Source organism: Glycine soja, chromosome 5, assembly GCF_004193775.1.
Source record: "Glycine soja cultivar W05 chromosome 5, ASM419377v2, whole genome shotgun sequence".
NCBI lineage: Eukaryota > Viridiplantae > Streptophyta > Magnoliopsida > Fabales > Fabaceae > Glycine > Glycine soja.
This window is the reverse complement of record NC_041006.1, coordinates 312,921-340,160: the sequence shown is the minus strand read 5'-3', so window position 1 is coordinate 340,160 and position 27,240 is coordinate 312,921. Positions and strand designations below refer to the sequence as shown.

Genomic DNA, 27,240 nt, shown 5'->3' with positions numbered 1-27,240 from the left:
GTAGGTCCTCCATTGATGCTTATAAAAAATGAATAAGGCCAACCCAGAGTATTTCTTAGTTGAGAGTAAGGTTAAGTTTTAGGTTAATTTTTTTAAATATTGATATATATTATTTAAAGAATTGATATTTCTTAACAAATATTTTTTACATACATAACTTAGGGTATTTTTTTTCTATCTTAGGTTATGTTTAATAAAATTAACTGAAAAGTTAATTAATAATTAAAAATATTATCTTATTAAATTATAAGTATTTGATAAAATTATCTTTAGAAGTAGTTAAAAAATATAAAATTACATAGAAGATAAAAATGATAAAATTTTACCTATAAAAAAATAAAAAAAATCTAATAAATATTTAAGGAAAAGAGAAATAAATATAAAAAAATTGAAGCTAATGTTTTGATGTTACTTCAAATAAGATATAAAAAATACTATAAACTACTAAAAAATTTATTTCAAAAAATATTATTTAATTATTTGATAAATGAATTTTTAATTAATATAAAAATAAAAATTAATGAAAAGTCTTGACTTTTTTTATATATAAAAAAGGCTTCCTTAATCAAAAGAGAGTATTTTTTTCATATATCACCAAATCATTTGTAAGATTGTTTCAATTTAATTAAAATTTTGTTATTTGTTAACAAGATTTTTAGTGTGATAAAATTTCATATTGAAGAACAAATCAAATTCATAATAATGAACATTTTATCAAGGCTAGTAAAAAATTTGATATTCAAAATTTAACGTGAAGAAGCACCGCTGAGCCTTGAGACAGACTAACATTTTCACTTCTTCACGCAAACCTGGTACGTTGTTCTCTCTCTCTCTCTTCTCATCAACATGATTCGTCGACCTTCAATCTATGTTCCCACACTGTCACAATCTATGTTCTTTTCTTCATCTTCTTCTCTAATCGCTCTTCACGATTCTCACTCCAAATCCACTTTGAGCCCCTTTTACAATCTCCTTCCTCCTACCCAGAACCCCAATAACATCGTCAACCTCATCTCTTCCATCCTCAAACACAAAAGTTCCAACCTTTCCCTTCTCCATAGTAGTAATAATGACATCAAAGGAATTCTCCCCCACATGGGTCCCCATGAAATCTCAAGGATCCTTCTCAGATGCCAGTCTGATCACTCTTCAGTTCTTACCTTCTTCAATTGGGTCAAAAATGATTTGAACATCACACCAACTCTGCACAACTATTGTGTAATTGTTCACATACTTGCTTGGTCTAGAGTGTTCTCTCATGCCATGAACTTGTTGTCTGAGTTGATACAATTGGTTGAGGTTGAGGGTGTTTGTGTTCCTCCAAATGATGGCATTTATGAGAATCTCGTGGAGTGTACTGAGGATTGTAATTGGAACCCTGCGATCTTTGATATGCTTATCAAGGCTTATGTGAAGGCTGGTATGGTTGAGAAGGGTTTGGCTACTTTTAGGAGGAACATTGAGGCTTGTTTTATCCCCAATGTGATTGCTTGCAATTGTCTGCTGAGTGGGTTGTCTAGGTTTAATTATATTGGTCAGTGTTGGGCAGTGTATGAGGAGATGGGAAGACTTGGAATACATAGGAATGCTTATACTTTCAATATTATGACCCATGTTTTGTGCAAAGATGGAGATACTGATAAGGTGACCAGATTCCTGGATAAGATGGAGGAAGAAGGATTTGAACCTGACTTGGTCACATATAACACGCTCGTTAATAGCTATTGTAAGAAGAGGAGGTTGGAGGATGCATTTTACCTGTACAAGATCATGTACATTAGAGGCGTGATGCCTAATTTGATTACACACACGGTCTTGATGAATGGCCTTTGCGAAGAAGGGAAGGTCAAGGAGGCTCATCAACTTTTTCATCAGATGGTTCACAGAGGGATTGATCCAGACGTTGTGTCATATAATACTCTTGTGTCTGGTTATTGCAGAGAAGGCAAGATGCAAATGTGTAGATCACTGTTGCATGAAATGATAGGAAATGGGATTTGTCCTGACAGTGTCACCTGTCGGCTTATAGTTGAAGGATTTGCTAGGGATGGAAAGCTGCTGTCAGCCTTGAATACGGTTGTGGAGCTTAAGAGATTTAGAATTAAGATTCCTGAAGATTTATATGATTATCTTATAGTTGCATTGTGTATTGAAGGTCGACCATTTGCTGCTAGAAGTTTTCTGCTTAGGATATCTCAAGATGGCTATATGCCTAAAATAAACACTTACAATAAACTGGTTGAGTCACTATGTAAATTCAATAATGTGGAAGAGGCATTAATTTTGAAATCTGAGATGGTAAAGAGGAGCATGATACTGAATCTTGTTGCCTATAGAGCTGTTATAAGCTGCTTGTGTAGAGTAAACAGGACTTTGGAGGCTGAAGGTTTGTTGGAGGAAATGGTTAGTTCAGGTATTCTACCTGATGTAGAAATAAGCAGGGCATTAATAAATGGGTATTGTGAGGAAAATAAGGTTGATAAAGCTGTGTCATTATTGAAATTCTTTGCCAATGAATTTCAAGTTTACGATACTGAAAGCTACAATGCAGTTGTTAAAGTCTTTTGTGATGTTGGTAATGTGGCCGAGTTGTTGGAGCTTCAGGATAAGCTGCTCAAGGTGGGGTATGTTTCAAATAGGTTAACATGCAAGTATGTGATCCATGGATTGCAGAAAGCTATGGAACAAGATGATGAGATGTTGGGTCACGATATGCTTGAAGTCTAAATCTGTCCAATATAGGACTATATCCAAAATCTTATCTACCCATTTAACATGGCATGGCATATAAGGATCACTATGCTGTGGAGGGATTTCTCCTTGCAGATAATCTTCAGTTACTACAGTTTGCTTCTTGGGTAATCTCCTTCCTTCAACACCATTTATGGTTCAAGGAACTTTTGGGGGTTGATGGTGATAGGAGTGTGAAGTTAATTTGTGGCTTTTGGATTTCAAATACACCGAGGTAGATCTTTTGCTCATATTTTGTGTAAATTGTTATGTGTTTGTGTGTCCTTGTTTTGAAGTATTTTTTCCTCTGTTTATTACCTTCCAGTTCTTGATAGGAAGCATGTGCTCCTTTGCAATTTAATTTCTAAGTTGATGTTTACTTTTTCTTTCTCTTTTTTTTTTTTTGAATTATCTAAAGAGTTTTTGTTTCATGTATAGGAGTTGGAAATCAAACTAACTACAAAAGCAGCTTAAAATCTATAACTCATTATGTCTTGATTATATATAATTTTGTTAAGCATTCACATGAAGCTAGTTCTTGGGTTTCGAAGTTTAGTTTCTGTTAAAAATCATATGGTACATATCACAGTATTCTGATCATTGATGAATAGTAATATGTTTAAATTTGATGAATTTCATTTTTCCTCCATTTTGAAATGCAATAACAATGCTGAAATCATTGAATGCCAATGATTTTAGTATTACTATTACTATAATAACTTCTGTTTTTATTTGTTTTGTTAAACAGGCCAAACTACCAAATATCTTTTTTCCCCTTGGTGGCATTTGGTCAGGGGTCTTGTAAGTGAATTGAATGCCTTGTTTTGTATATGCATGTCATTTTTAATTGTTGTGATTAAACATTAAATCATCTTGAATTTTTGTTGCTTTTGGTTATTCTATGATATTCATCTTTGTGTTACAACATCTTTTACATTGTTTTGTGCCTTACTGTTACATGAAACTGTATTTTATATGATAATTGCTTCTGATTCTTCTAGTTAACTCTCTTTTCTAGATTTTGGCATGGCTGTTTATGATAAACTTCCAATATTCATCCTCTATTTAAAACAAGTCTACTACAATAGTTATGTTGTATGTTTTTCATTATTCTGTTCTCATTGTTCCCATTTTTGGTCTTATCTAAGTTCAGCCAGGTACTATTGTACATATCAGAAGAGTGATTGCTGTATTAAGGTGCCTTTCTAGAGCTCCCAGGTTGCCAAGCTTGGATTGGGGGTCAAGTATTAGATGTTGTATGAGATATGAGGCCAAAGTTGCTGAGTTGTTACCAAAAAATTCTGCTTGTAAGAATGTGGAACTCTAAGGGAGGAATGCATAATGTTTGCAATTGCTCATGCAAATCAATTTGATTCACTGCTAACTTTTCATGATTAGCTATCTGACTTTTCCAGGTTCAGGACACTTGAAAGAAATTTGCAGTCATGTCTGCTAAATCATCTAGCAGACCAACCTTGTAAAAGTGTATTCAAACTTTAGGCTTGAGAAACTATTTGGAGATGTGAGTAATCACTTGTCTTCCTTTACTTTATACAAAGAGTCTAGTGCCTACTACAAAAGCTTGTTATGTATTTCATGCTGGAAAGGTCTCCACAAGTGCTTAGATGAAGATTCTGTGGATGCATCTGGGTCAGCTATGCCATGTTGAGAGGTGCATGGAGGTTATGTTTAGCTTATTTCCAGCTGAGCAATCTTCTGAAAGTGTAGTATCAGGGGATGTAAGTTCTGTCGAGTTTAGCTTATAGTAGATTCTGTTTTCAATTATAACAAAAATGATAGAAGTTGTATGGACATGGAAGATGTTTGGGAGAATGTGAAATGACGGTTTGTTTATTTCATTGATTTATGCAATACTGCAATCTATGCTTGAAAGAAGGGAAAAATTAGAAGAATATAAGTAGTACAGGGGATTAGTGTCAAAACCCTCATTTGACTAGGTGATTGAAACATAACAATTTCTTATTGGGATGATATATTTTCTCCTTTTGAGATGATAGGATTTCAGTTCTCATACTTTAAAACAATTGAATAACTTAATATTTTTGTTATGACAATAACTGGTAAAGCTTGATTTGTCATGGGATTTGGAATTGTGAATATGGATAAAATGTAAGATAAGAAAGGAAATATACATTTTGCTTGAGAAATGTTCATTACTTTGGTCACAACTATCAGCAAGTAATATTTGCTTGAGGATTTCTTAGGTTACAACGTTTCATATGCTTTTCTTGTTGTCCTTTTACTTTGAATTGATGATAGCAATTGGCAATTTTCATATTTTGGAACTGCTGGCTTGCCTATATGTCATTGTACATTTTGAGTGTTACGAATCATAATTTTTTGCATCATTCTAAAAAGTAGACTTGTGATCCTGAGTAGCTTCAATGCTTTATTATACCATTCTGAGCCTGTATTCACTGCACAGACAATTTAGCAATTTGTTTCATTTAACATTCTGATTAGGATTTACTTGTTTTCCTCCATTTTGAGACCCCTTTTATAACTGCTTATTTACAAAATATCTGGTGAATATATGTTGGCATCTGAAGCTCTTCTCAATATTGTAATTTGATCAAATCCAAGGTAGTGTGTTGACTTTTTTATAAAATAAATACAAGGTAACTTTAAAGTTAAACTTAAAAATAAGAGCTTTAAGGTTTATTTTATAATTTTTTGGACTAAAAAATTAGCTTCATATTATAATTTCTTGGATAGTGTATTCTTATTTAAGAAGGAAAAGTTGATATCAAATGCTCGTAGTTTTTTTTTAAGTTCCCCTGAAATAGTTACATTTTAGAAGTTATTTTCCTTAAAACTTTACTTAGTCCAACCTCTTTTTTTATTTTTTTATTTTTTACTTATTTAAGATTTTAAACATTGTCTACTTAAAAGTTAGAATGCGTTGTTAAGACACTTGCGACGTAGATTTAATATGATGAGCAGTTTTTCATAAATTTTTATTAAAAAATTAAATTTTATTTTTGGTCAAATGTTTTTTTTATACGGGGTCGAATGGATTTACCTCTTTTAAACTGAAAATGTGTATTAAAAAATAAAATATATTTACAGTTATTGATGAGAATTCTGAAAAAAATTATATATATATATATATATATATATATATATATATATATATATATATATCACAATTTAAAATTATTTACAATATTAATTATTGATTTGATTTTTAATCAATAATTATTGTTATTACACTTTTTTTTTTTTTTGTGTGGACTACAATTATCCTATCATGGAGATAATCTTCCGAATCAAGTAGAACCATTTTATCTTCTAAAATATATATTCATTTTGGATGAGTCAAAGTTTTATGGTATTACAATGATCCCCTTACAACTATTTAGTACTCATTTCCATATCTTGCCCCTTTCTATCTTCCTTAATATTCGAAAAATGATACTTTTAAGTTGAAGGATAATTGGACCCGGGTTTTTTATTTTATTTTTTATGCCCTATTATTTTTTCTAATCAAATAAAGATCTGTAGGCGTTTTTCTAACATTAAATAACCTTTATTAAAATAAGTTGCAGAATATTTTTTAAAAACAAAGATCACGTCATCGTAATCGTTTGATTAAAACTTGATTATAGTGATATTAAAACCTTCATTTAACACATTATGGTCAACTTTTGAATCCTATAGGTATTAATTTAAAGGTATAAAAAAATAATGAAAACTTTTGAATCTTCAATCGGATGATGACCACTGTGCCGTTGGCCAAATGTCTCAGTTTAAGAGTCTTTAACTAATAATCAGTTTTTATATATTACTCAGTTTCAGTTTAAAGAGTATTGAATCAAATTAAAAGAATAGGTAGAAATGAAACAAACATTTAAAGGATAGTGACATCAAACAAAGTGACTAACCGCTCCAATTATATTTTTACAGTAACTTCAGCCATAAAGGGAAATGGGTTTCTGAATATTTGTTATGTAACCGTTCAATGGCTTTTAACAGAATTTTGAACTTCAAAACTTTTATCCTAGAAGTGAACTACCCAAGCTGAGAAACAACATGATGCACCATTCAACTAATACCGCCAAATACAGGAAGCAGCAAAAAAGAAGGAAATTTACAAGTCTCAAGCATTTAAAAAGGAAACATGGAATGATAAATTTTCAGAAATTGAAAAAAAAAATAGGCCCCTGAAAATTAGAGTTTGATAGATTTAAAATTTTACCCTGCTGTACAAATCTGATCATTAGTAGATCCTCAACAGAAATTGCCCTCAGGTGATTGTTTGGGAGAAGAAACTTGCCTTGTGGTAGACTGGGGATCTTCACTTGGTTCCCTTTCCACAAGCTCCAAACCATTATTAGTTTCTGAATTTTTATGCTCAGCATCTGATACAATTGATTCTTGGTTCACAGAGTTGTCTAATTTTTCTTCAGAATGGTCATCTGAATCTAAGGGCTCCTTGGGAGCAGATAGAGAAGGTTCTCTGCTACCAGTAGCATTACTAGAACTAGAACTAGTAGGTGTCAGCCACGTGAACTTTAGATTGTGGTCATTCCAGCATTTACCATTAATAAATGCCCTCTCAGCTGCCCAACGAGTAGTGAAAGTTATATGAGCTTCTTGTTGGCTACTATCATTAACTTGCACGTCTTCTAGCTCTACGGCAGAAAGTTCACCGTATGGTGAGAAGTGCTCCTTCAAAACAGCAACCTAATAGCCAGCAATTTAGTTGAGCAAAAATAGAATAAGATGAAAAAGATTGCCTCATTTAATAATGGCACATTTACGAATCTAAGACAACTTGACCTTATAAATGCATAGACCTGTAGTAAATCAACCATAAAAATAATTTTATTTTCATCTGATACACAACAAATGGTCTCATGTAATTTTTCTTATTAAAAAAAATTCTAGAGGAGATATATATTTGACTTGGGCTTCTCGGCTTGACAAGATGAGACAGATAACAATGTAGATTCATGCAATGGAAAAGGTTCAACTTATCTAATTAATCTTTATTAGGGATCATGACCACTTGCAAGTTAAAGCCTTTTCAAAAACAAATTGGCAAGACCCCTTACAGATTAAAAATCCACCCCAAGATACTGTCTTTTTGTGAGATAATTCTCTCAGAAGAATAAGAAGCAAAATGTGGTAGCAAGATCAAGTAGAGAAGTAGAATACCCTGCTATGATTCAAACTAATTGCAAACTTATGTGGGTAAGATAGATGTTAGATGAGATTGGATTTGATAGTCTACCCCTACCGAAATTCAGAGATTGTGATGTGATAACCAGGCTGCCATATTCATCTCATCAAATCCAATATGTCATAAGTATAAAGCATGACGACGTAGATTGTCATTTTGTCCAAGAGAAAATTTGCAAAAACTTATATTTACATCCCATATTAGGACAAGTGAGCATTGACCAACTTACAAATTTATTCACAAAGGCTTTGACTTGGGTATGCTATGATGTCATTTGAAACAAGCTCAGTATCATTAAAATCTATGCTTCAGCTTGAGGGGGTGTTAAGAGTTGTTAGTGTCAAGAGTTAAGAGTCAACTTTAGGTTATTGAGATTCGAGAATATATGGATATATTGCACAAATGTATTTTGTACTGTTTTGTACTGCACTGTTAACCTAGTGGTATATACATAAGGAGGCTAAGCTATACAGTTTATCCCATTACAGTATAATTCTCTCGTACTCCTTTTACCCTCTTCACATTATTATGGTGGAGAACTTCTCTACAATGAGTAGAAAGCAAATTGGCATGAAATAATGTATGAGAATATATATCACAGAGAGAAATATGCTGAGTAGAAAATTTATGCATAAAAATGGGCAGAAAATAATAGACAATTAAAGAATGTAAAATTTATTAGTGTAATTCTGCTCTCTTAGAATAATTATGGTCTAACAACTCTTCTGCCCCCAGCCCCCAAAAAATAAACACAGTATGGGTGGATTGAAAAATACAACCCCCAGGGGGCATCTTTCAGGGTATGAAAGTACATTCCTGGGAACACAAGAATAAAGATTCCCAAGTTTGGTAGAAGATAAAAATAATTTATTCCTGGGCAAACCTTATTCCCAGGGGGGAAAATTCCTACATTAGGCTGAGTATTTATTCCCATGGGATAGACTGGGAAAGTTGGATTCCTACAATGTGGAAATGATAATTTTTGTGCAGAACTCCTCTACTGCCCATGTTTGATGTTTCCTCTATTTCATGTATCTAATTTTCATATGGTAAAAACTATTTTGAGCCTAGATATTGTGCACATAGAAAAGGGAAACATTGTAAGTCTAATAGTAAGGTGTGAAAAAGTTTTCATAGTATAATTTCTAAGCATGAATAGCTCAGAATGAAAAAATTAAACTATTTACAGGTATATAATTTACAATTAGATATAATAAGTATTATAAAAAAAATTATTCGCAACATATGGATAAAAATTACCTTACTTTTATTTTTATGCAAAAAAATAATATTCAAATAATATCTTTTCATATAGTAGGGGCATTTTCATAATTATAGCATATATTATTTGGAAAATGTATTGTAAACCAAACACATTTTGCTTATACCTAGGAATTTCAGGAAAAAGTTTCCCACAAATTTTAGATGTTTAAAAAACATTTTTAAAACACTCAGGAATGTAATTCCCAGCATTATGTTCTTGAGAATGAATTCTTATACCCTAAAACAAAAGTCACCCCAATTCCCTGTAAGTGTAATTATGACAAACCCTTCCCCTTTGCTTCACTAAATGGTGTGATCAATCAATGGATTGAGGTCAAACCTCTGACGAACTATTCCAGATATCTCAACCCAATCCCCGAACAGTGCATAAGGTATAAAAAATAGGGAGTAGACAGTGATTATTGGAAGTCAAAGTATGATTTCTTATGTGTCTCTGTATAGCAGAGAAAGAAGACAGTTGCCATAATTTCTAAGCATTATAAACAACCCATGAAGATAGAAAAAATGACAAATAATTTAAAAGGAAGGATGACAAACAAATCATTTTTTGACCCAACCAGTCACTACTATTTCTTCTGTGTTTCTATCTACAGATAGTATTTCGTTTTCACAAATATCCTAAAATGGGTCAGACTTTGGAGTTAGGAAAGATAACTAAGAACACAGTCACAGACTACAACATTGATGCACATGTTGGGCTTCAAATTCAAAAGGTAAAAAACTTTTCCAACAAATATGAACATATGTCTAAAACCAATATTTACTACTCTCACATGTGAGTGCATGCCCGACTCCAACAGGGGATGTGTCTTAGACTCTTACAGTATTAAAAACAAGTGCATCAACTAAGCATGCCATTGTAAAATCCTCCTATACCTTAACCACAGACAGAAAGACAGATAGAATACTTACATTTGCTAGACCAGCTGGCAAAGGTGGGATGATACGAAATGCAGCAGGACGATTGTCCAATTTGTATCTATTTACAGGCATTAATGGTTGAATTGGGTGCTTCAAGCCTGTAGATTCTTGCAGTCTTGTTGCTGTACTTGATTTAGGACTTTGGGATACAGGATAGACCAGCTGTTTATTCTTATCAGCTGTTGCCTCTGTGTGTGGAGATGTCATGCCAACATCAGCATCCGATGATTGAGGAGAAGCCAGTTTGGCAACATCAGATGTCACGCCCATTTTGAGCCTCTTGGTAGCTTGCTCAGTAGATACTTCACCCTTGAGTCCAGAAGCCTGTGAATAACCAAAGTCCATATGATGAGAATGAAGTAATGACGCCAATACAAGAAACAAGATGATACCATGTAACATGAGAATAAAAAATGACAAGTATGCCTAACTTCTATGTCTCTTTATTAAGATAAGTAGAAGATAAACTATGAAAAATATTTTATAAGTTTCTACCATATAAACTTCACTTAGACTTGAAAAGGGCAGTATAGGCCTTTTTGATACATAATGCTTGTTACCTGACACTAAAGTCTAAACCAATCACGCTACTTTCTAAAGGTATAGTTTTTAAAAGCCAAAAGATCATAAACCTCTAAAACAATGTATAATCAACAACAAATTAAAGGAAAGGGCCTTCAGTTTTTACTTGTTTCTCAAATTTGTTCAACTGGCGCTTGAACTCATTGCGTTTTTGATCTAGCATTTCCTGCTTCTTGCGCAGTTCTTCTTTTAGACTCTCTAAGTTTACAAGCTTCTTCTGCAAAGGAGGTGGAACCTTGGGTCCATCTGTGATGACAGGCTTAGATTGATCAGTAGGCGATGATACTTCATACATAGTCTTTGAAGCATCAGCTTGATGGATGTCTTTACCCCTATCAGTGACAACAGGATGAGATGGAACAAAAGCAGGTGCTTGCCCACGGGGAGTTACAATCACACCATTCCCACTTGTAGTACTATCTTTGCGAATGCTATCACGATTAGCCCACCATAGCTTGATAAAACGATTACCCATTACCGCATCCGGTGCCTTCAAAGCAGCTTCAGCCTCTTCTCTCTTGGAGAATTGCACAAAAGCCCGTTCACTGTTTAATGGAATATAGATGTCAATAACTTCCCCAAACTTCTTAAAATGAGCAAGAAGAGCCTCTCTCTTGTTATATTTCTGAGGTATCCCATTTACAAATAGAGTACAGAATGCCTTTTGTGATGATTTGCGTATGTTACGCATACTATCAGTTTGTGCTTTCAAAGAGGCTTCCAAGGCTTTTGGGTCAGCATCATCTGCTATGTTTTGCTTTACTTGAAAGGAAGCATTGTGAGCACCAACTAATTCATCATTATCTTCCTTTAATTGATTCTCAGGATAATTAAAGGAACTCGTTGTAGAGTTAGTTTTTTCTTTCATGTCAAATCTGTTTTTTGAACTACCAATTCTGGCCCAGACAGATGAACTGGCACCCTGTGAACTGACAGAAGTTCTGGCAGTTCCAACTGGACAATCACTATCGGGAGCATCATTAGATATGGGCTTGGATTCATCAATCTTGGATGACTGAAGAGTCAGGAGTGCATTTGAAGACTCTAGACCACAATCATTCCAAAGCGGTTGATCAGGATCATAAAGATCAGCTCCACTTGTGCAACCAGGACCAGTATATACACCATCCAACGGCAAACCATCATCATTGACCACAGACTTGGAAATTTTTCCAGGTAAACATTTGTTGTTCACCGAAGGGGTCGAAGCATTTACTGAATGTAAAGATCCAGATCCGGCAGGAGCTCCAATTAGGTGTGCACTTGGAAGTGAAACAGGAAGGTTGAACTGTGAAAGACTCTGAATTGTGAACAACAAATAGTGAGTTTAACAATGAATCAAACCCTATACGAAAGTATGCATTACTGCATCTAATTCAAACTGACCGTGTGCAGTGCATAATTATGATAATGTACAAAATCTGGGAAAGTACAAGTATACAACATAAGTTAATACAATGCATGCAATGCAATAAATATTTTTTTTTTGCACAGCGCAATGCAATAAATATTAATATTGAATTTTTGAAAATTCTACGAAATGCAAGTTTGTGTTAAAAAGCCCAATAGTTTTATGTAAACGTTCCATTAACAAATTTATGCAATTTGCAAACATGTCAAGTTCAAAAAGGAATGTGTAATATCTAATTTTCCAAAAGCAATGCAACCAAGCAGAAAACATGAGGGAACATTTTCATAAATGACACCATTTTTAAAATTTCCCTCTGCCCCCTCTACTATCATTACCATGCATGATTTTATTCTTTATCCATATAAACTTGAGGAATGATACATGATATGAGAGGGAGTAGACACTTTAAAAATAGTGAAGCTAATTTTTAAATCTAGTAACTTTTCGTTGGCTCAATGCCTCATTTTTTTAATGTAGCATCTCGAAACTGCTTCAACTCAGACCTATTTATGTTTTCAGTGGTTGGTGTTGTGTTTTAGGATTAATATATTTGATTTACCAGTATAATGTGAGTCATGCTTCAATGTTGCACTTGCCATTGCTCTTAAGTAAGGAATTATCATTTTTTTTCTCTTTGATAAAACGAAGTTTGATTGAGAGACATGCAAATGACAAGGACATCAAATAGTCAAATATTCGTACAACAGCCCAAAAAATCCTAAGGAGATGCAACAGCACCTCAGCAACACATTTTGTCCCAACCATGTCAGCAAATCCTATAGTAAATTAAATCACCCACATGAACATCTGAAATATAACTTGTGTGCAATAATATTGAATTGATTCCACCTACAGTCAGTCAATTCTTCTTTAAAGTGAAATACAACAGAAATATTATTCTACTTTGTAATGGAATTCCTCATACAATTTGAAATGTGAGTTTCACCCTTGTTCACTAAACAACAGGAAACATCCTAAGAAAAGAAAAGGTACCTGAACATCTTCAATGACAATCCGATTAACACCGTGTTCCATAGGACACATGTCCCCTCTAAGGCAAAACCCACGTTCCTCAAAATCCCTACATCGTTGGCGAGGAATATTCACATTCAAAGATGAACTAATAGGTGCTCTGAGTGTTCCTTGTAAACCCATCGGATGAAGCATATCTAGGCCACCATTGGGCACTGCTGGAATTAAACCGAATGTATTCCATGCTGCATTTTGCGCATTTGAAACATTGGGTAACCCACGTCCGGCATAAAGGCTTGGAGGAATGGACCCCTGCGGAACCATTTGTGAAGCAACATCCATTGAACCAAACCTAGATTCACGTTGATTCCAAAAACCAGATTCCCTGCCTCTTCCCCTGCCAACACCAGGATCTCCAGTAAAAGATTGGTTTGCCCGTAGTCTTTGACTCATATCTAAAGGTGTTCGAGGGGCTGAAGCCAAGCCAGGGCGCCTTCTATCAAACTTGAAATAAAATTCTTTATCTGTGGTGGCATCACTGTAAGTTTTCAGCGTTTCAAAGGCTTGAGATTCATTTTCCCTGAATGGATGCCTATTCCCAAAATTTTTGTTACGCTTTTTGAATGACCTACTGATAACAGGATCTGAAACATCTCTCTCCAAAGATTGAGAACGAGTTTCCCTCCTTCGATGCTTGTGATTCCGATCATCATCATCATCATCACTCACTTCCTTTTCCTCAGGATCACTGGCACGATCAGACGGTGCAACAGACTCAGGTTTTGGAGATGAAACTTTCAGCTCCATTAACTCTCTTACAACACAATATTTATAGTATCTTCTTCCAAACACCAACTAGAAAGAATAACCAGCTTATGTTGTCTGAAACAGTTCTGGAAATACAAAGGGACCAACATCAATAGAAAATATAGGAGATCCAATATGAGATGATTTGGTGTCATAATCTAAATATAAAAGTCTAACAATCTTACACAAAGCAAATGCAAAAGGCACTGGCTACTTATATACATGTTATGTTTGCATTTAATGGCCAGATTTACTATTCATGCATCATTACACTCAGTTGCAAGGAAAATGCCAAAGGTCAAATTGAGAATCTCAATTTACTACTAATTGCTGAAAAACAGTGATATTTCCACAATCTCAACGGATAACAAGCAAGGAGCTCAAACACAAACAATGCACGAGAATACGTCCATATGAAATCCGCAATCTTGTGCCCAACTGTGGTGAGTGAGAAATGCTGACTAAGCTCCTTAAACAATAAAAAGTGAAGAATTGGGCACATCCCTACTTCCCTAGTATGCGAACTATGCAGCATCTGTGCAAAGTAAGACGATAAAACCATAATAATTACTTTTAATCACTTAAAACTAAACTCTGTTTGGTTCGTCAAATAGTAAGAGAATCATCCAACTTTTGTGGAAACACCCAAGGTTTATCAAAGTAGCAGCTGGGGAAGACAAACAAATATGCAGTTGATTCAGAAATAGAATAACACATCACACAGTATTCATAGGATACAAACATATTAGGAGCAACAACAACAACAACAACAACAACAATAATAATAATAATAATAATAATAATAAAGGCAACAGATCTCCAGCTACCCAACATCATCATCTAAGACAATGCAGCAATAAAAATTTCACCACATTATCCCACACCAAAGTCATCAACAGCTCAACTGCTGATGAACCCCCTAGGAATCTATAAAATTACAAAAAATAAAACACCATATCATTTGCTAATTACCCCAAAATGATTGGCTAATTGGAAAGATCCCTCACTGTTGTTAGCCCTAACTAACAAATATTTCCGTTCGCAACACATGGCGTTTCAATCATTTGCTCTAATTTAAATCATCGAATATATAGCAAACAACCACTACACTGTACGAGGGGGGGTTATGTCCACACATAGCGACGAAGAAAATCCCCGAAATTACGCATCCATTCCACAGCACCGAAATTCAGTGAAACCTAAAGAGAAAGCAATCGCGCGAGCATATATCTATTCCGTTCATTCCTTCAATTAGGATAAGAGGGGGGCAAAGCAATTCGAAGAACAACGTAATTAGAGAGAGAGGGAAAACCTGAGAGAAAGAAGGAGTCGTGGAATGGAGCCGGCGGCGGCGGCGGCGATTGGACGGAGGAGGAGCTGAGAGTGAGAGCGTGGTGCGTGCGCCTCTCTTGTGCGTTGGTGGAGACTTTGTAAGGGAGGAAACAAACACAACACAACACCACACCTTATTCAGATGATTTTTTATTTTTTATTTTTCCCCTTTCGTCTTTGCCTTCTTTCTTGCATACCAAAAAAATGTTCTAAAATCATGTTTTGTTTAATTTTTTATTTATTGAAATGTAATTTCAATGTGAAAAGTAAGAACATTGTTGTTCAACCAGTATTTTAAAGATTATTATTTTTATGATAATTATTTTAAGAGGTATGTAGTATAATTTCTAACTAATTGATAGAATAACAAAATACATACTAAATATGGATGAAAATTAAACTCGTTTATTTGTACGTAATAATTATTTTTAATCCACTTTTTTTAAAGAATCACTTTTTAAAAGGCCATGCCAAAAAATCATCAAAATTAATCCACTTTTCTGACAGTCTTTCTCATAGTGTGATCTATAACGGATCCCCTTGATTAAGGTTCGATTGTAGTTTCTTTTTACAATAAAACTATTGGTAGACCACCTTTGACTCGAGGAGAGAAAAATGATCTCTTTGCTCACAATCTCCTAAAAGTGTAATACAAGGATATGAATCTTTTACTCCTGAAGATTATTGTTGACGAGAGTTATTTCAACCAGCTATGTGAGCTATGGTCAGAGGCTCTTGTGATTAAATTGCTCAACAATAGTATTGGAGTCTTGGTTACCCCACTACGCTTTCAAAGTTAAAGTCTTTGTGAAAACCACTACGTTTTGATATAAGGGATGTTGGATATGGTTATTTCATGGTTAAGTTTGAGTTTCCAAAGGATAGATGGAAGGTTATTGGTAGAAGCCTATGGATGATTTTTTATAACTAAATGATAGTGAAAACATGGTCACTAAGTTCATTGCAGAAGCGTATACAATCGATGGGATGTTGGTATGGGATTTGCTTCCTTAGTTTAAATATGATGTTCTATGATGAAATTTTTTTACTTGGTTTAGCATTGATTATTGGCAAACTCATAAAGATAAATACAAACACCTTATTTGAGGGCCATGTTAGGTTTACTCATGTGTGCATGAAAATTAACGAGTCTAAACACGCTATTAGTAACATGGCAGAAGTTGAGCTGTTCTAAGTAATTTTCGTAATCCACTTCTATTTATTGCGGATATACAAAGCAAGATGAAGATAGTCATAAATCGGAGCCAGACAAGAAAGCAAACCAGTTTCAACTTTCCAAGAAACAAGAAGAGAGTAAGGGAAAAAAAGAGTCAAAATATCCACTTTGGCACAATCCAACCAACCAACCACAAAGTCTCCTCATAAACCTTTCATAAGTGAGCAATTGATTCTTCTATACATCAATTAATCCTACCATGCTACCGACCGAACCAACCTCGAGGGGGTTGGACTTCACCATCATTCATGAGCTTATCCAGCACTGCATTTAGGTCAACAGACTGACCATTCTCTGTCAGCTTGCGAACCGTGGCCCTCACATGGTCTCTGGGGAATCCCATAGTAGCAACTTTGTCAACCACATCATCGACAGAAACCCTGCCTCCAGTTCCAGTAGAACCTGAGCCACCACTCACTGCAGATGCAGTTGGTATTGCTTGTGGGAGTACCCTGGCAGTTGGGAGCTGAGGGTAACCGCTTCCACTACTCGGAGCCAATGAAGCAGTTGGCAGTTGTTGTGGTTTTAGTGCAGGAGTGCCAGCATACTGAGGAGGTCCATAACGATATTGCTCGACAGGGCCAGATAGTGTACCATATCCAGAAGAATAGCCTGAACCAGATCTGCTCGATGATGGTTCATATGCATGGGTTGGGGTCCCATAGAACTGTTGAGGAGGAGGAGGAGGACCGGCGGGTGAAGGAGATGGTGGCTGGCGGACATTGGGAGGATAATTCTGAGGAGGATAAGGTGGTTCCTCAACATGGTGACCCAGTGAAGATTGTAGTTGAGGCGGATTCATGGATGGATGCGATGGTGGCTGCTGTTGAGGTAGATGAGGTGCTGGCTGAGGGTACTGAGGATGAGGGGTCTGTTGATATTGCTGATGTGGAGGTGCCCCGGGCTGAGCATGTGGCTGCTGAGATAACGGCATTTGGTATTGCTGATTTGGTGTTTCCTGAGACTGAACGGGTGGTGGGAAGTATGGATCTCTCTGAGGAGCTGCAGGGATTTGGTTCTGAGAGAATTGGTTTGGAAGTTGAACTGGAGGTGGCAAACCCTGTTGTGGAGGAGGTTGAGGAGGTGCATTAGGGGGAGGAACAACAGGAATTGATTGTGGAAGATTAGCAGGGGTAGGAAGCTGTGGTTGAGATTGCACAGGAGCAGATGCAGCTTGCTGAACAGGATTGGTAATCGCACTAGTTTGCATTTCTGATTGCTGATCTGTCTTGGACACTTGTAGCTTTGCTAGTTGCAGCTGAGCTTGCACAATATCTTGCTTGTCCTTGATAGTCTGCACCCCTGATTGCACCTGTATATTTCATTTGTCAAACAAAACAGTAAAAGACAGCCAGTATGAAAATAAACTATAATATATCATGAACTAAAGCTTAGAGATAAAGTTTAAGTTAGGATTATACTAACAGTAGCATGCTCATACACCAATTTATTAAATTAGCTTCACTTCTCCTCGAAATTAGCCTCTACATAACTTTCCCCATGAACCATTCATTCAAATAATTTGTTCTCCTTTTCCTTTTTCTGATTGTGAACTAACAAATTCAGTCTAATAATTTTAATAATATGATTCTTTTCACTATTACAGAAAATTTAAAACAGTATTAAATTCAATCATCTGTGCCAAAGACCTCTCCCAGAAGCTTAATATTAACCGTACAAAGCAAACAATATAGGAATAGGAGAACTAACCAAATTCACAAACATTTCAATATTATTCAATTTCTTATGTTAGAAGTGGACTGCACAGATAAGGATTTACAGTAAGAAAGAAACACAACAAGTCAAGTCACATTGTTGCTGCCTTATGGCCTGGTAACCAGGATTTCTAACGCTTACAGGGAGAAGTCTGTGTACATCTAACCTTTCCAAACTGCACACCAGACAATAACGGGAGTTTTGTGCATGGGCCACATTTTTTGTTAATTGTTATTCATTTTGCTCAACAGAGGTTATCTAGGAAAATTTAGGGACAGAAAAGAAAGAACTCATAAAGACTTACAACTATACTGAGAGATTGTCATGATATCTGGTATGAATAAAATGTCAGAATCAAATTGAATGGTTGAACATAAAAAAATGTTAATGAATTAGGATACAAATATATACAAATATTTATGATTTAAATATATTTACAAATGTTTATCCAAGTAAAACATATAATTAACCATTTAATACCATTTACTTGGATAAACATTTGTAAACCTTTTACCATGTATATACAAATATTTACATCAACAAAATGTTCCTAGTTATCAAGGGTAGAAGGGGGCGGGAGCAGGTGGGTGGAGGGAGTGTAATAGATAAAATACCTCTCGAAGAATATTCTCCAGCTGTCTCAATTTTCCATCAGTGCTACCATGATTATTTCCAACCGATACCTTCAAATCATCCACAGAATTTTCAAGATGGTGGGTTCTGGTTTCTAGTTGTGTTAACCGTGCACTAACACCTTCCAGAACATGAAGCATATTTTCCATATGTTTCTTCATGGTACGATCAATCTCAGACAGCATTGTAGCATCAAAAGCACTTCGGTCCTTTTCTACAATGACCTTCGCAGGTTCCATTGAATCCAAAGAACTGTAATTCTGCACCAGATAGGGATGAATACATCAAATTTATGAAGAAAAAACACTACGAGATGGTACAATAAATTATTAATGCCTCCTATACAACACTACATATTGGCTACATGGATCACAAAATGCCATTCGGCACGGTTAAAACCCAACGCATTAGGAATATTATTTAGGTTGAAATCTCCCTAAATTTGAGAAGTAAATGATAAATAAAACAGAGTTATTAATATCAGATAACAACGTTAGCAGGTGACTCCAAAAATGCAATAGCAGGATAGCACATAGCAGGATGATGGTTATGCATATTAAAAATTTAATTGATAACATATACATATAAATGATGAAAGGAAAGAAAAAAAAAGCTCAAAAATCATGAAATATTCTCAATTAACAATAAAAAGTTACACATCTTAAGCAAAATATACAAGTATACCTACAAAAGTCAAGGAAATGAAGAAATTTAAGCCTATAAGGTGAAGAGGCTAGGTTGCTCAGAGGAGGCAGAGGGTTGCTCAAGAGGTTCTCCAATCAGGTTTCATAAATGACAAATAACTGTACAGGTTTTTCCTTCAAAAAAATCCTTTATACAACACAAAATTCCTAAAATACCCCCTACCTACCTAATCTTAAAACTTAAATTTTAACCGTATTTTCAGGTTTTGGGGTGAACTACACTATTACCGCTAATTTGTGCATGACAGGCTGTGATCTAGACCGCTATAGCAGCTGCAACGGCTACAACACCAAAACACTATGCTACAGAATTGACAGTCGCTATGCCACTATCACGCCATGCTCTAGTGGGCTATTAAGTATTAACAACCTAGAAATAAATAACTAGATAGTATCAGTTAACTCTTACTGTTTCCAGACAACATTTGGAACCCAGACATGAAGACAAGTATCTTAAGTAACAGTGTCAATATTTTACACACAAAAATAAAGAAATTTTTGGAACTTGAATCTCCTACTTGCCATGCCACAACAAGCTATAGAATTTTGGATAGGGATTCCTTGCAGTCACAGATTTTCAGCATTCACACATTCAGCTACTCAAAATCGTTGGATGTAGATCTGACAACTCATATTTTATGCCGATAAACCTAACTTAAAAATAAGCATGCAAGATCTAAACTGAGCGATTTTCATCCAGCAGTTTTGCACAAATGTATGAATGTAGGGGATCCATTTCCATAGAATTTTATGGTTAACCACCCAAGCTGAAAAGTGGGGATTTGATAGAAACGACAAAGGGGCCTGACCCAACTCCCAATGCTGAACCCCCAGATTTCACAGAACATACCTTCCATTTCCTCTAAGCACTTGCCAATATGCATAATTTTAAAAAATCAAGCAGCAATCAAAGGGTTTTTCTATTATGCGCCAGCATCGGCAGGTGCACGATAAAAAGTCAATAATAGAAACAAAAATCATTAGCAAAGAGAGCATTTATCAGATTGAAAACACAAAAGTCACTAAATGCTTGCATTTGTTGAGTGATTTAAAACATTCAACATATATATTTCATGAACACACGCACACACAGTAGAGAACCCCATACTGAAAAAAACTAAAGTGAAATAGTGTGTGAGTGTGGTGTGTGTGTGTGTGTATATTCTCCCCCAGCATTGAAAGATAGCAAACACCCCCTTCGAGAGGACTCTCAAAATTATGGCATGGTCCATGACCACCACATGTCCATGCTCCCAAACAATCTCCATGCAACACATAACCGAGTTTTTCAATAAAACTCAAAGGAGTATCAAACAGCAATCACAAGTAACAAGAAGACAACCTCACAGTTAATCACCAAGCAAAGCTTATGAAGCACAAACGCCTCTCTTGTTCGCCATGTCGGACACATTTCTGACACCGACACATCCCAAAACTTGTTTGATACTTGTCTGACACTTCTTATTAGGTGTCTAATTTAAAAATTATTTTTGTTGGTCTAAACACTTAAGTTGTCACCTTTACACAACTCATACACTTGAAAAAAACATAAAAGATTTGTTTAAAAAGATGAATATATCATCAATTTAGATATTTTGTTATATGCTACTCATATTTCATTTCATTAGAGTCTCTAAGTTTGTGTATCTATGCGGTGTTCCCCGTGTCCTAGATTTTGGACATTAACCATGTCCGTGTCAGCGGATGCTTCATAGAGCAAAGCTTAGCAACTAATTTGAACTCTAATTAATCCAATACCCATGATAAACAATCACAAAACAAACACCCCATAAACATAATTCAAAAATAATAGAGAACACCCAGATCAGCAAACGAGTTAAAGACGCAAAATTTGGGGCGAAAAAGAAAAAGGGTAAGCGAGAAAAGGTTACTTTGATGACGGGAGGGGAAGCGTTGGAGTTGGAATCGGAGTTCCAAGGGCGAGAGAATGCGGCGGAATCGAAATTATTGGAAGCGGCGAGAGGGCGAATCGGTTGGAAATCGTAACTGGGAACGATGTCGTCTTTGCTGATCCCATTGCCACGCGCTTTTTCTTCTTCATCGTTGTCTTCATCTTCGAGATGATGATGGTGATGGTGTTGTGGCGGTTCTTTCATGAGGTCGATGAAGTCCTTGCTCTGCGACTGCGTAGTGGAAGAAGAAGAAGATCCGTGACCGTGAGTGAGATCCATAATTTGCTTGTCCATAAACGGCGTCGTATTCATCGATGAATTACCACACTGAGACTGAAGCAGCAACCAACGAATTCAAACACAATGGTTTCTTTCTGGTTAGGTGCGAACAGCAATTGTGTGTGTCGAGTTCTTAGCATATAAGAAAACCGAAAACCTCTTCAATCAACAACACAACACTATCCTTCTTTCTTCACCTTTCTCAATCCTAATTATAAAAAATCATTTCCCGTTCCAAAAAAAAATTATTTATTTTCTTTTATCTCTCCGTTTTTTTTTTAATCTCAAAAGTTAAAAGATAACATATGTGGTAAGGTTTATTTTTTTAAAAAAAAATTATTAATATCTTTTCTTATAGTTAGTGTCAGTTAGTTTGTTCAAATTTATTTGTTAAAATAAATGTTTATTTTAATAAAATTTAAAATAAACAATTTTTTGTTTTTTTATGTGTTTGTCTAAATTATTTTTTTAAGAAAAATATTTTTTTATTTATTTTAAGAAATAAATATTATCTGTTTCTTAAAAGAAATATTTATTTTAAGTTATTTTTTAAATTTTAAATAAATTCACCCTAATTTGTTAAAATAAGTATTTATTTTAATAAAATAAGTAATTTTCTGATTTTTTTTAGTGTGTTTATTTAAATTAGTTTTGCTTAAAACAATAGTTTCTGTTTTTTTTAAAAAAAAACAAATCTTATTCATTTCTTAAAAAAATACTTATATAAAAAATAGTTATTTTAAAGCTACTTTTTAAAGCAAATTACAATCATTGTTGTCGTGCATTTAAGATTTACTATACTCAGATCACTCATTGTTTGGATCCTTACACAACCTTTTTTTTAAGAAGCACACCCCTTTTTAAGGAGGATTTATTTCAATTTTTCATTAAAAATTTAATTAACACGGTTAGTTAATGGAGATGCTTAGGAGTGCAAAATAAATGCATTTTAATGGAGTGCAAAATAAATACATTTTAATGAAGGATGCAAGAATATAATAAGTCTCGGGAAGAAGGAATATAATTTACTCCAATTTTTAATATGTTATTATTTATTTACTATAACTATAAGTGTATATTTTTTAAGAAGTACACAAGTGTATATGATATTTAAGTTTGATAAAGATAAAAAATATGATTAAAAAATATGATAATTTTTTTGAATTCTTCAATGAATAGGTTAATAAAATTGTTTTTCAAAAGTAAATAAATAAAGATAAATACGAAGAGTACTGTATTAATATTTTTTTTTGTTATTTAACCATGAAAAAGTAAGAAGTATTAAACAATTTTTTTATATTAAAAACACAAAGTTACTAATTACATGGTTTTAAAAATATTTTATACTTTTAGATAAGTATTGATATTAATTTTTTGATATCATCTACGTGTCTTCCTCTTCTTTTGATATGTACAATCTGTCTGAGTGTTAGGCCGCGAGATGTTTAATGCCTCCTGCATGATGTTCCAAGCGTGACCATCTTCAGATCAAGCATGGATTGAAGTAGTTCAGAAATCCTCTCAAACCGTTCCTACAAAAGGAATTAAGGATTAGCATAAAAGAGTGTACACATACACACACTTACCGAACAAGAATGACCAGTATGGGCTCTCAGAGGAAATGCTGAGGAACCACATCTAATGTATCCTGAGAAGAGTGAGATGTCATGAAAAGGCCTATGCTCTCTATGAACCGTGTATGGCATCCACAAGATATCCTTCGTTTGCAACATATCCAGCGCAGTTCGAATTGTGAACACGTCACCTGCACCCCTTATAGGTGTCCACTGACAGGCACGGGGTGCACGCTCTTTATATCCAATTGTCAATTGGCGAGAGCCAATGGCCGGAAAATGCTCAAAAATCCATGCCTAGAACAACATTAACATCATTAATTGAATTAAAACAAGTAAACATCGATATGACAGAGAATAAAATACAAACTTTGATACCTGTAAAAGAGTCATATAACCTGCCATCTGCTTTGTATGATGCATACTAGCATCATTGAGTTGATCATACATGTATGCCAAGGCAGAGGCACCCCACGCATACTTGCCACATGTCTTAAGGTCACGAAAAAGCTCTAACAATGCCACATCAGCATATGTGGCACTCTTGTCAGCAAAGATGGTGCAACCCACCAAATGCAACAAAAAAGCCCTCGCTGCATAGTCGAAGTGTCCATCTTCGATGTTTGCCTCATACAAATCCTGCAACCACCTGAATCGCACATGTGCTCCTCGAGTGAATTTCGTCTCTCTGACTGCCTCTTCCTTGGTGGCCCCAAGTAGCTCCACCAAGTATAAACAAGCCTCATCTGCACCAAAGGATGGAAATGAACACAAATCCCCAGAGATCGGTAAATGTAAGAGAGATGACACATCATCTAGAGTGATGGTCATCTCCCCAACTGGGAGATGAAAGGAACTGGTGTCCTTGTGCCATCGCTCAGCAAAAGCAGACAAGAGACCCTTGTCCACTATGCGGTAGCATGCCTCTAGAAGGGGCGCCAGCCCAGACATCTCCACTATGGCCTTCACATGCTCATTCTCCAAATGGAAGTCCGTGACTTTTCGCCCATGATTAACCACCTTCAACTCGTGACGGTCCTCTCCTATCCATAGGCGTGTGGCAACATGGTTCCTAAAGGATCTAAGCAAGGACAAGTCTTGAGGACCACCTGGAAACGCTTCATCAGTAAGTTGCATTGGCTTCAGATCTTGTGAAGAGACATCTTCAGGACCACCTGGAAATGCCTCATCAGTAAGTTGCATTGGTTTCAGATCCCGTGAAGAGACATCTTCAGCCTGTGAAGGAGTTGAGTTGGACCCAAATCAAATTCATGAGTTAAGAATCCAAAAGATATTAAAATCTAGTAATGTATATTATGTTATATGACGTGTAATAATTCGTTCTATGACGTGTTTTTCAGCTTAACCCTTTTGGACTTTAGTCTGGTAAAAAAAAAAGTCTAACCAATTCAGATCAACATACCTGTCTAGAAAAGGCCTACTTAGTTTTAGGATGTCAACTATCAATCCTTGTAGCTCAGTTCAGTAATAACAGGGTCCCAACTGGGTCCACTGGACTCAATAAAGATGCACTAAAAACCTACATTCATTCCAGAGAAGCTTAGTTCCACTCATAACTTGTATGCCAAATTTGAGCTATTATGATGTCCAACATGCTGAGCATAATATAAGCATTCTCCTAAAAAATCAAGTCTTAGGAGAGAACTAGTGAAAATAAGCTTGCAAGAGCAACATGAGCAAATATTAAATTAAATGGACATGTAAGCAATGCTGCAATCATAAGATTGCTGCCTTATGACATGGAACCAGGTGTTCCATGGTTTACAGGGATAAGTCTGTGACTCTATATCCAACCATTCCAAACTGCAGACCGACGATAATGGGAGTCTTGAGTATGGGCCACATTTTTTGTTATTCATTTTGCTCAACAGAAGTTATCTATGAAAATTTAGGGACAGAAAAGAAATAACTCAAAATAAGGACCTACAGCTATACTGAGAGATTGTCATGATATCTGGTGTGAATAAAAAAATTGTCAAAATCAAATTGAATGGTTGAACATATAAAAAAATTGTTTGTAGGATTAGGATACACCTATTTATGGTATTAAATTGTTAATTATATGTTTTACAAGGATGAAATTTTGTAAACCTTCCATTGTATATATACAACAAATATTTACATCAACCTTTGAACTCATTCCACATACAATATGTTACTAATTATTAAGGCTAGAAAGGGTTGGGGTGTTGAGAGAGTGTGACAGATAAAATACCTCTCCAAGAATATTCGCCAGCTGCCTCAATTTTCCATCAGTGCTACCATGATTATTTCCAACCGATACCTTCAAATTCTCCACAGAATTTTCAAGATGGTGGGTTCTGGTTTCTAGTTGTGTTAACCGTGCACTAGCACCAGCCAGAACATGAAGCATATTTTCCTTATGTTTCTTCTTCTTGGTACGATCAATCTTAGACAACATTGTAGCATCAGAAGCACATCGGTCCTTTTCTATGATGACCTTTGCTGGTTTGATTGAGTCAAGAGAACTCTAATTCCTAAGGATGAATACATAACCATTATGAAGCAAAAACACTCCACCACGATGGTACAATAAATTATTAATGCCTACATACAACACTACATATGATCCCCAGATTATTGAAATACACAAAACCTTAATGCATCAACAAAGTAAAATAACATTTCACTATAAAGTTGAGAGCACAATTCGAATTTTGAAAAGTAAATAATAAATAAATCATAGTTATCTCAATTTCGGATAGCAGCATGTTGCAGCCAACTGCCAACCCCAAAAACTCTATAATGAGAGAGCACATAGCGGGGTGACTGTTAATCTAAATTTTTCATACATATATATATATATATATATATATATATATATATATATATATATATATATATATATATATATATGCTGAAAAATCAAAACACATTACTCAAAATTCATAATTAACAATATGAAGTTGTACATCTTAAGCAAAACATGCAAGTATACCAACAAAAGTCAAGGAAATAAACAAGTATAAGCCTCTAAAACGAGGAGGCTGGATTGCACAGAGGAGGCAGAGTGCCACGCAAGAGATCATCCTTTCAAGTTTCAGAAATAACTAAAGACTATACTGGTTTTTCTTTTAAATAACCCTTATTTTACATGAAAATCCCTAAAGTTCAAAATTTCAAGGGCATTTGCTGGCTTTTGGGTGGACTACCAGATCAACATTTGGAACTGAGACATGAAGTATATTAATAGCATCAGCATTTTACACACAAATAATAAGAAATTTTTTAGAACATGAAGTTGAAAAATGGGTATTTGGTAGAAACCACAAAGGGGCCTGACCTAACTTTCATGCTGAACCCCCATATTCGACAAACTCACCTTCCATTTTCTTTAAGCACTTGCTTGTAATATGAACATATTCAAATATGCCCCATTCCAAAAACAGCTGCAAAAATCAAAGGGTTTTTCTATTGTATATTGAAAAAGATAGTAAACACAAACATCACTAAATGCTTGCATTTTTTGAGTAATTTAACGTATTAAATTGAATAATTTTCATTTTCATGGGTACACAATGAAGAACCTACCCTAGCATTGAAAGATAGCAAACAACCCTTTCAAAATGCACGGTCAATCTCCACGTAACACAGTTAATAAGAAAACAAGGTTTAACCACTCATTTTAACCCTAATTAATCCAACGCCCATAATTAATCACAAAACAATTGTCCCAGATCAGCAAATGAGGTAAAGATAAAAAATTTAGGGCGAAAAGAGAGAAGGGTAAGTAAGAAAGTTACATTGTGATGATGGAGTTGGAATCGGAGTTCCAAGGGCGAAAAAATGCGGCACCCAAATCGTAACTGGGAACTATGTGAACCTGAACAACACTATGCTTCCTCCTTCAACATTGTTTTGCAAATACGGTCTGTAATTTTTTTTTATATATTTAAT

At 35.0% G+C, this 27,240-nt stretch overlaps 4 protein-coding genes across 9 annotated transcripts; 1 reads left to right on the top strand and 3 right to left on the bottom strand.

Annotated features, from left to right (window-relative positions):
• The first annotated feature begins 765 nt into the window (after positions 1-765).
• LOC114411654 (pentatricopeptide repeat-containing protein At5g40400) lies at positions 766-4,724 on the top strand. Of its 3 annotated transcripts, XM_028375293.1 has the most exons (4): positions 766-2,965; positions 3,479-3,531; positions 3,884-4,037; positions 4,146-4,724. In XM_028375293.1, the coding sequence occupies exon 1, from the start codon at positions 847-849 to the stop codon at positions 2,725-2,727; it is 1,881 nt and encodes a 626-aa protein (XP_028231094.1). In that variant the 5' UTR covers positions 766-846; the 3' UTR covers positions 2,728-2,965; positions 3,479-3,531; positions 3,884-4,037; positions 4,146-4,724. The 3 variants fall into 3 exon arrangements, with proteins under 3 accessions (XP_028231094.1, XP_028231093.1, XP_028231095.1); XM_028375292.1 differs by having other exon boundaries at positions 3,884-4,724; XM_028375294.1 differs by lacking the exon at positions 3,479-3,531 and having other exon boundaries at positions 3,884-4,724.
• A 1,888-nt stretch (positions 4,725-6,612) lies between these two features.
• On the bottom strand, positions 6,613-15,370 carry LOC114411653 (zinc finger CCCH domain-containing protein 41-like). The gene is made up of 5 exons (XM_028375290.1): positions 15,226-15,370; positions 13,128-13,999; positions 10,830-12,023; positions 10,133-10,465; positions 6,613-7,437 (listed from the first exon to the last, which is right to left on the bottom strand). The coding sequence occupies exons 2-5, from the start codon at positions 13,911-13,913 to the stop codon at positions 6,982-6,984; spliced, it is 2,769 nt and encodes a 922-aa protein (XP_028231091.1). The 5' UTR covers positions 13,914-13,999; positions 15,226-15,370; the 3' UTR covers positions 6,613-6,981.
• Positions 15,371-16,432: 1,062 nt separating this feature from the next.
• On the bottom strand, positions 16,433-21,956 carry LOC114411652 (formin-like protein 3). Its single transcript, XM_028375289.1, has 3 exons — positions 21,428-21,956; positions 18,813-19,091; positions 16,433-17,794 (listed from the first exon to the last, which is right to left on the bottom strand). Exons 1-3 carry the CDS (start codon positions 21,758-21,760, stop codon positions 16,685-16,687), a joined length of 1,722 nt encoding a protein of 573 aa, XP_028231090.1. The 5' UTR covers positions 21,761-21,956; the 3' UTR covers positions 16,433-16,684.
• Positions 21,957-23,097: 1,141 nt separating this feature from the next.
• On the bottom strand, positions 23,098-27,240 carry LOC114411650 (protein MAIN-LIKE 1-like). Of its 4 annotated transcripts, none has more exons than XM_028375287.1 (5): positions 27,087-27,240; positions 25,538-25,820; positions 23,680-24,537; positions 23,314-23,598; positions 23,098-23,208 (listed from the first exon to the last, which is right to left on the bottom strand). In XM_028375287.1, exons 2-5 carry the CDS (start codon positions 25,742-25,744, stop codon positions 23,173-23,175), a joined length of 1,386 nt encoding a protein of 461 aa, XP_028231088.1. In that variant the 5' UTR covers positions 25,745-25,820; positions 27,087-27,240; the 3' UTR covers positions 23,098-23,172. The 4 variants fall into 4 exon arrangements, with proteins under 4 accessions (XP_028231088.1, XP_028231089.1, XP_028231086.1 ...); XM_028375288.1 differs by adding an exon at positions 24,725-24,841 and having other exon boundaries at positions 23,098-23,598; positions 27,087-27,223; XM_028375285.1 differs by having other exon boundaries at positions 23,098-23,598.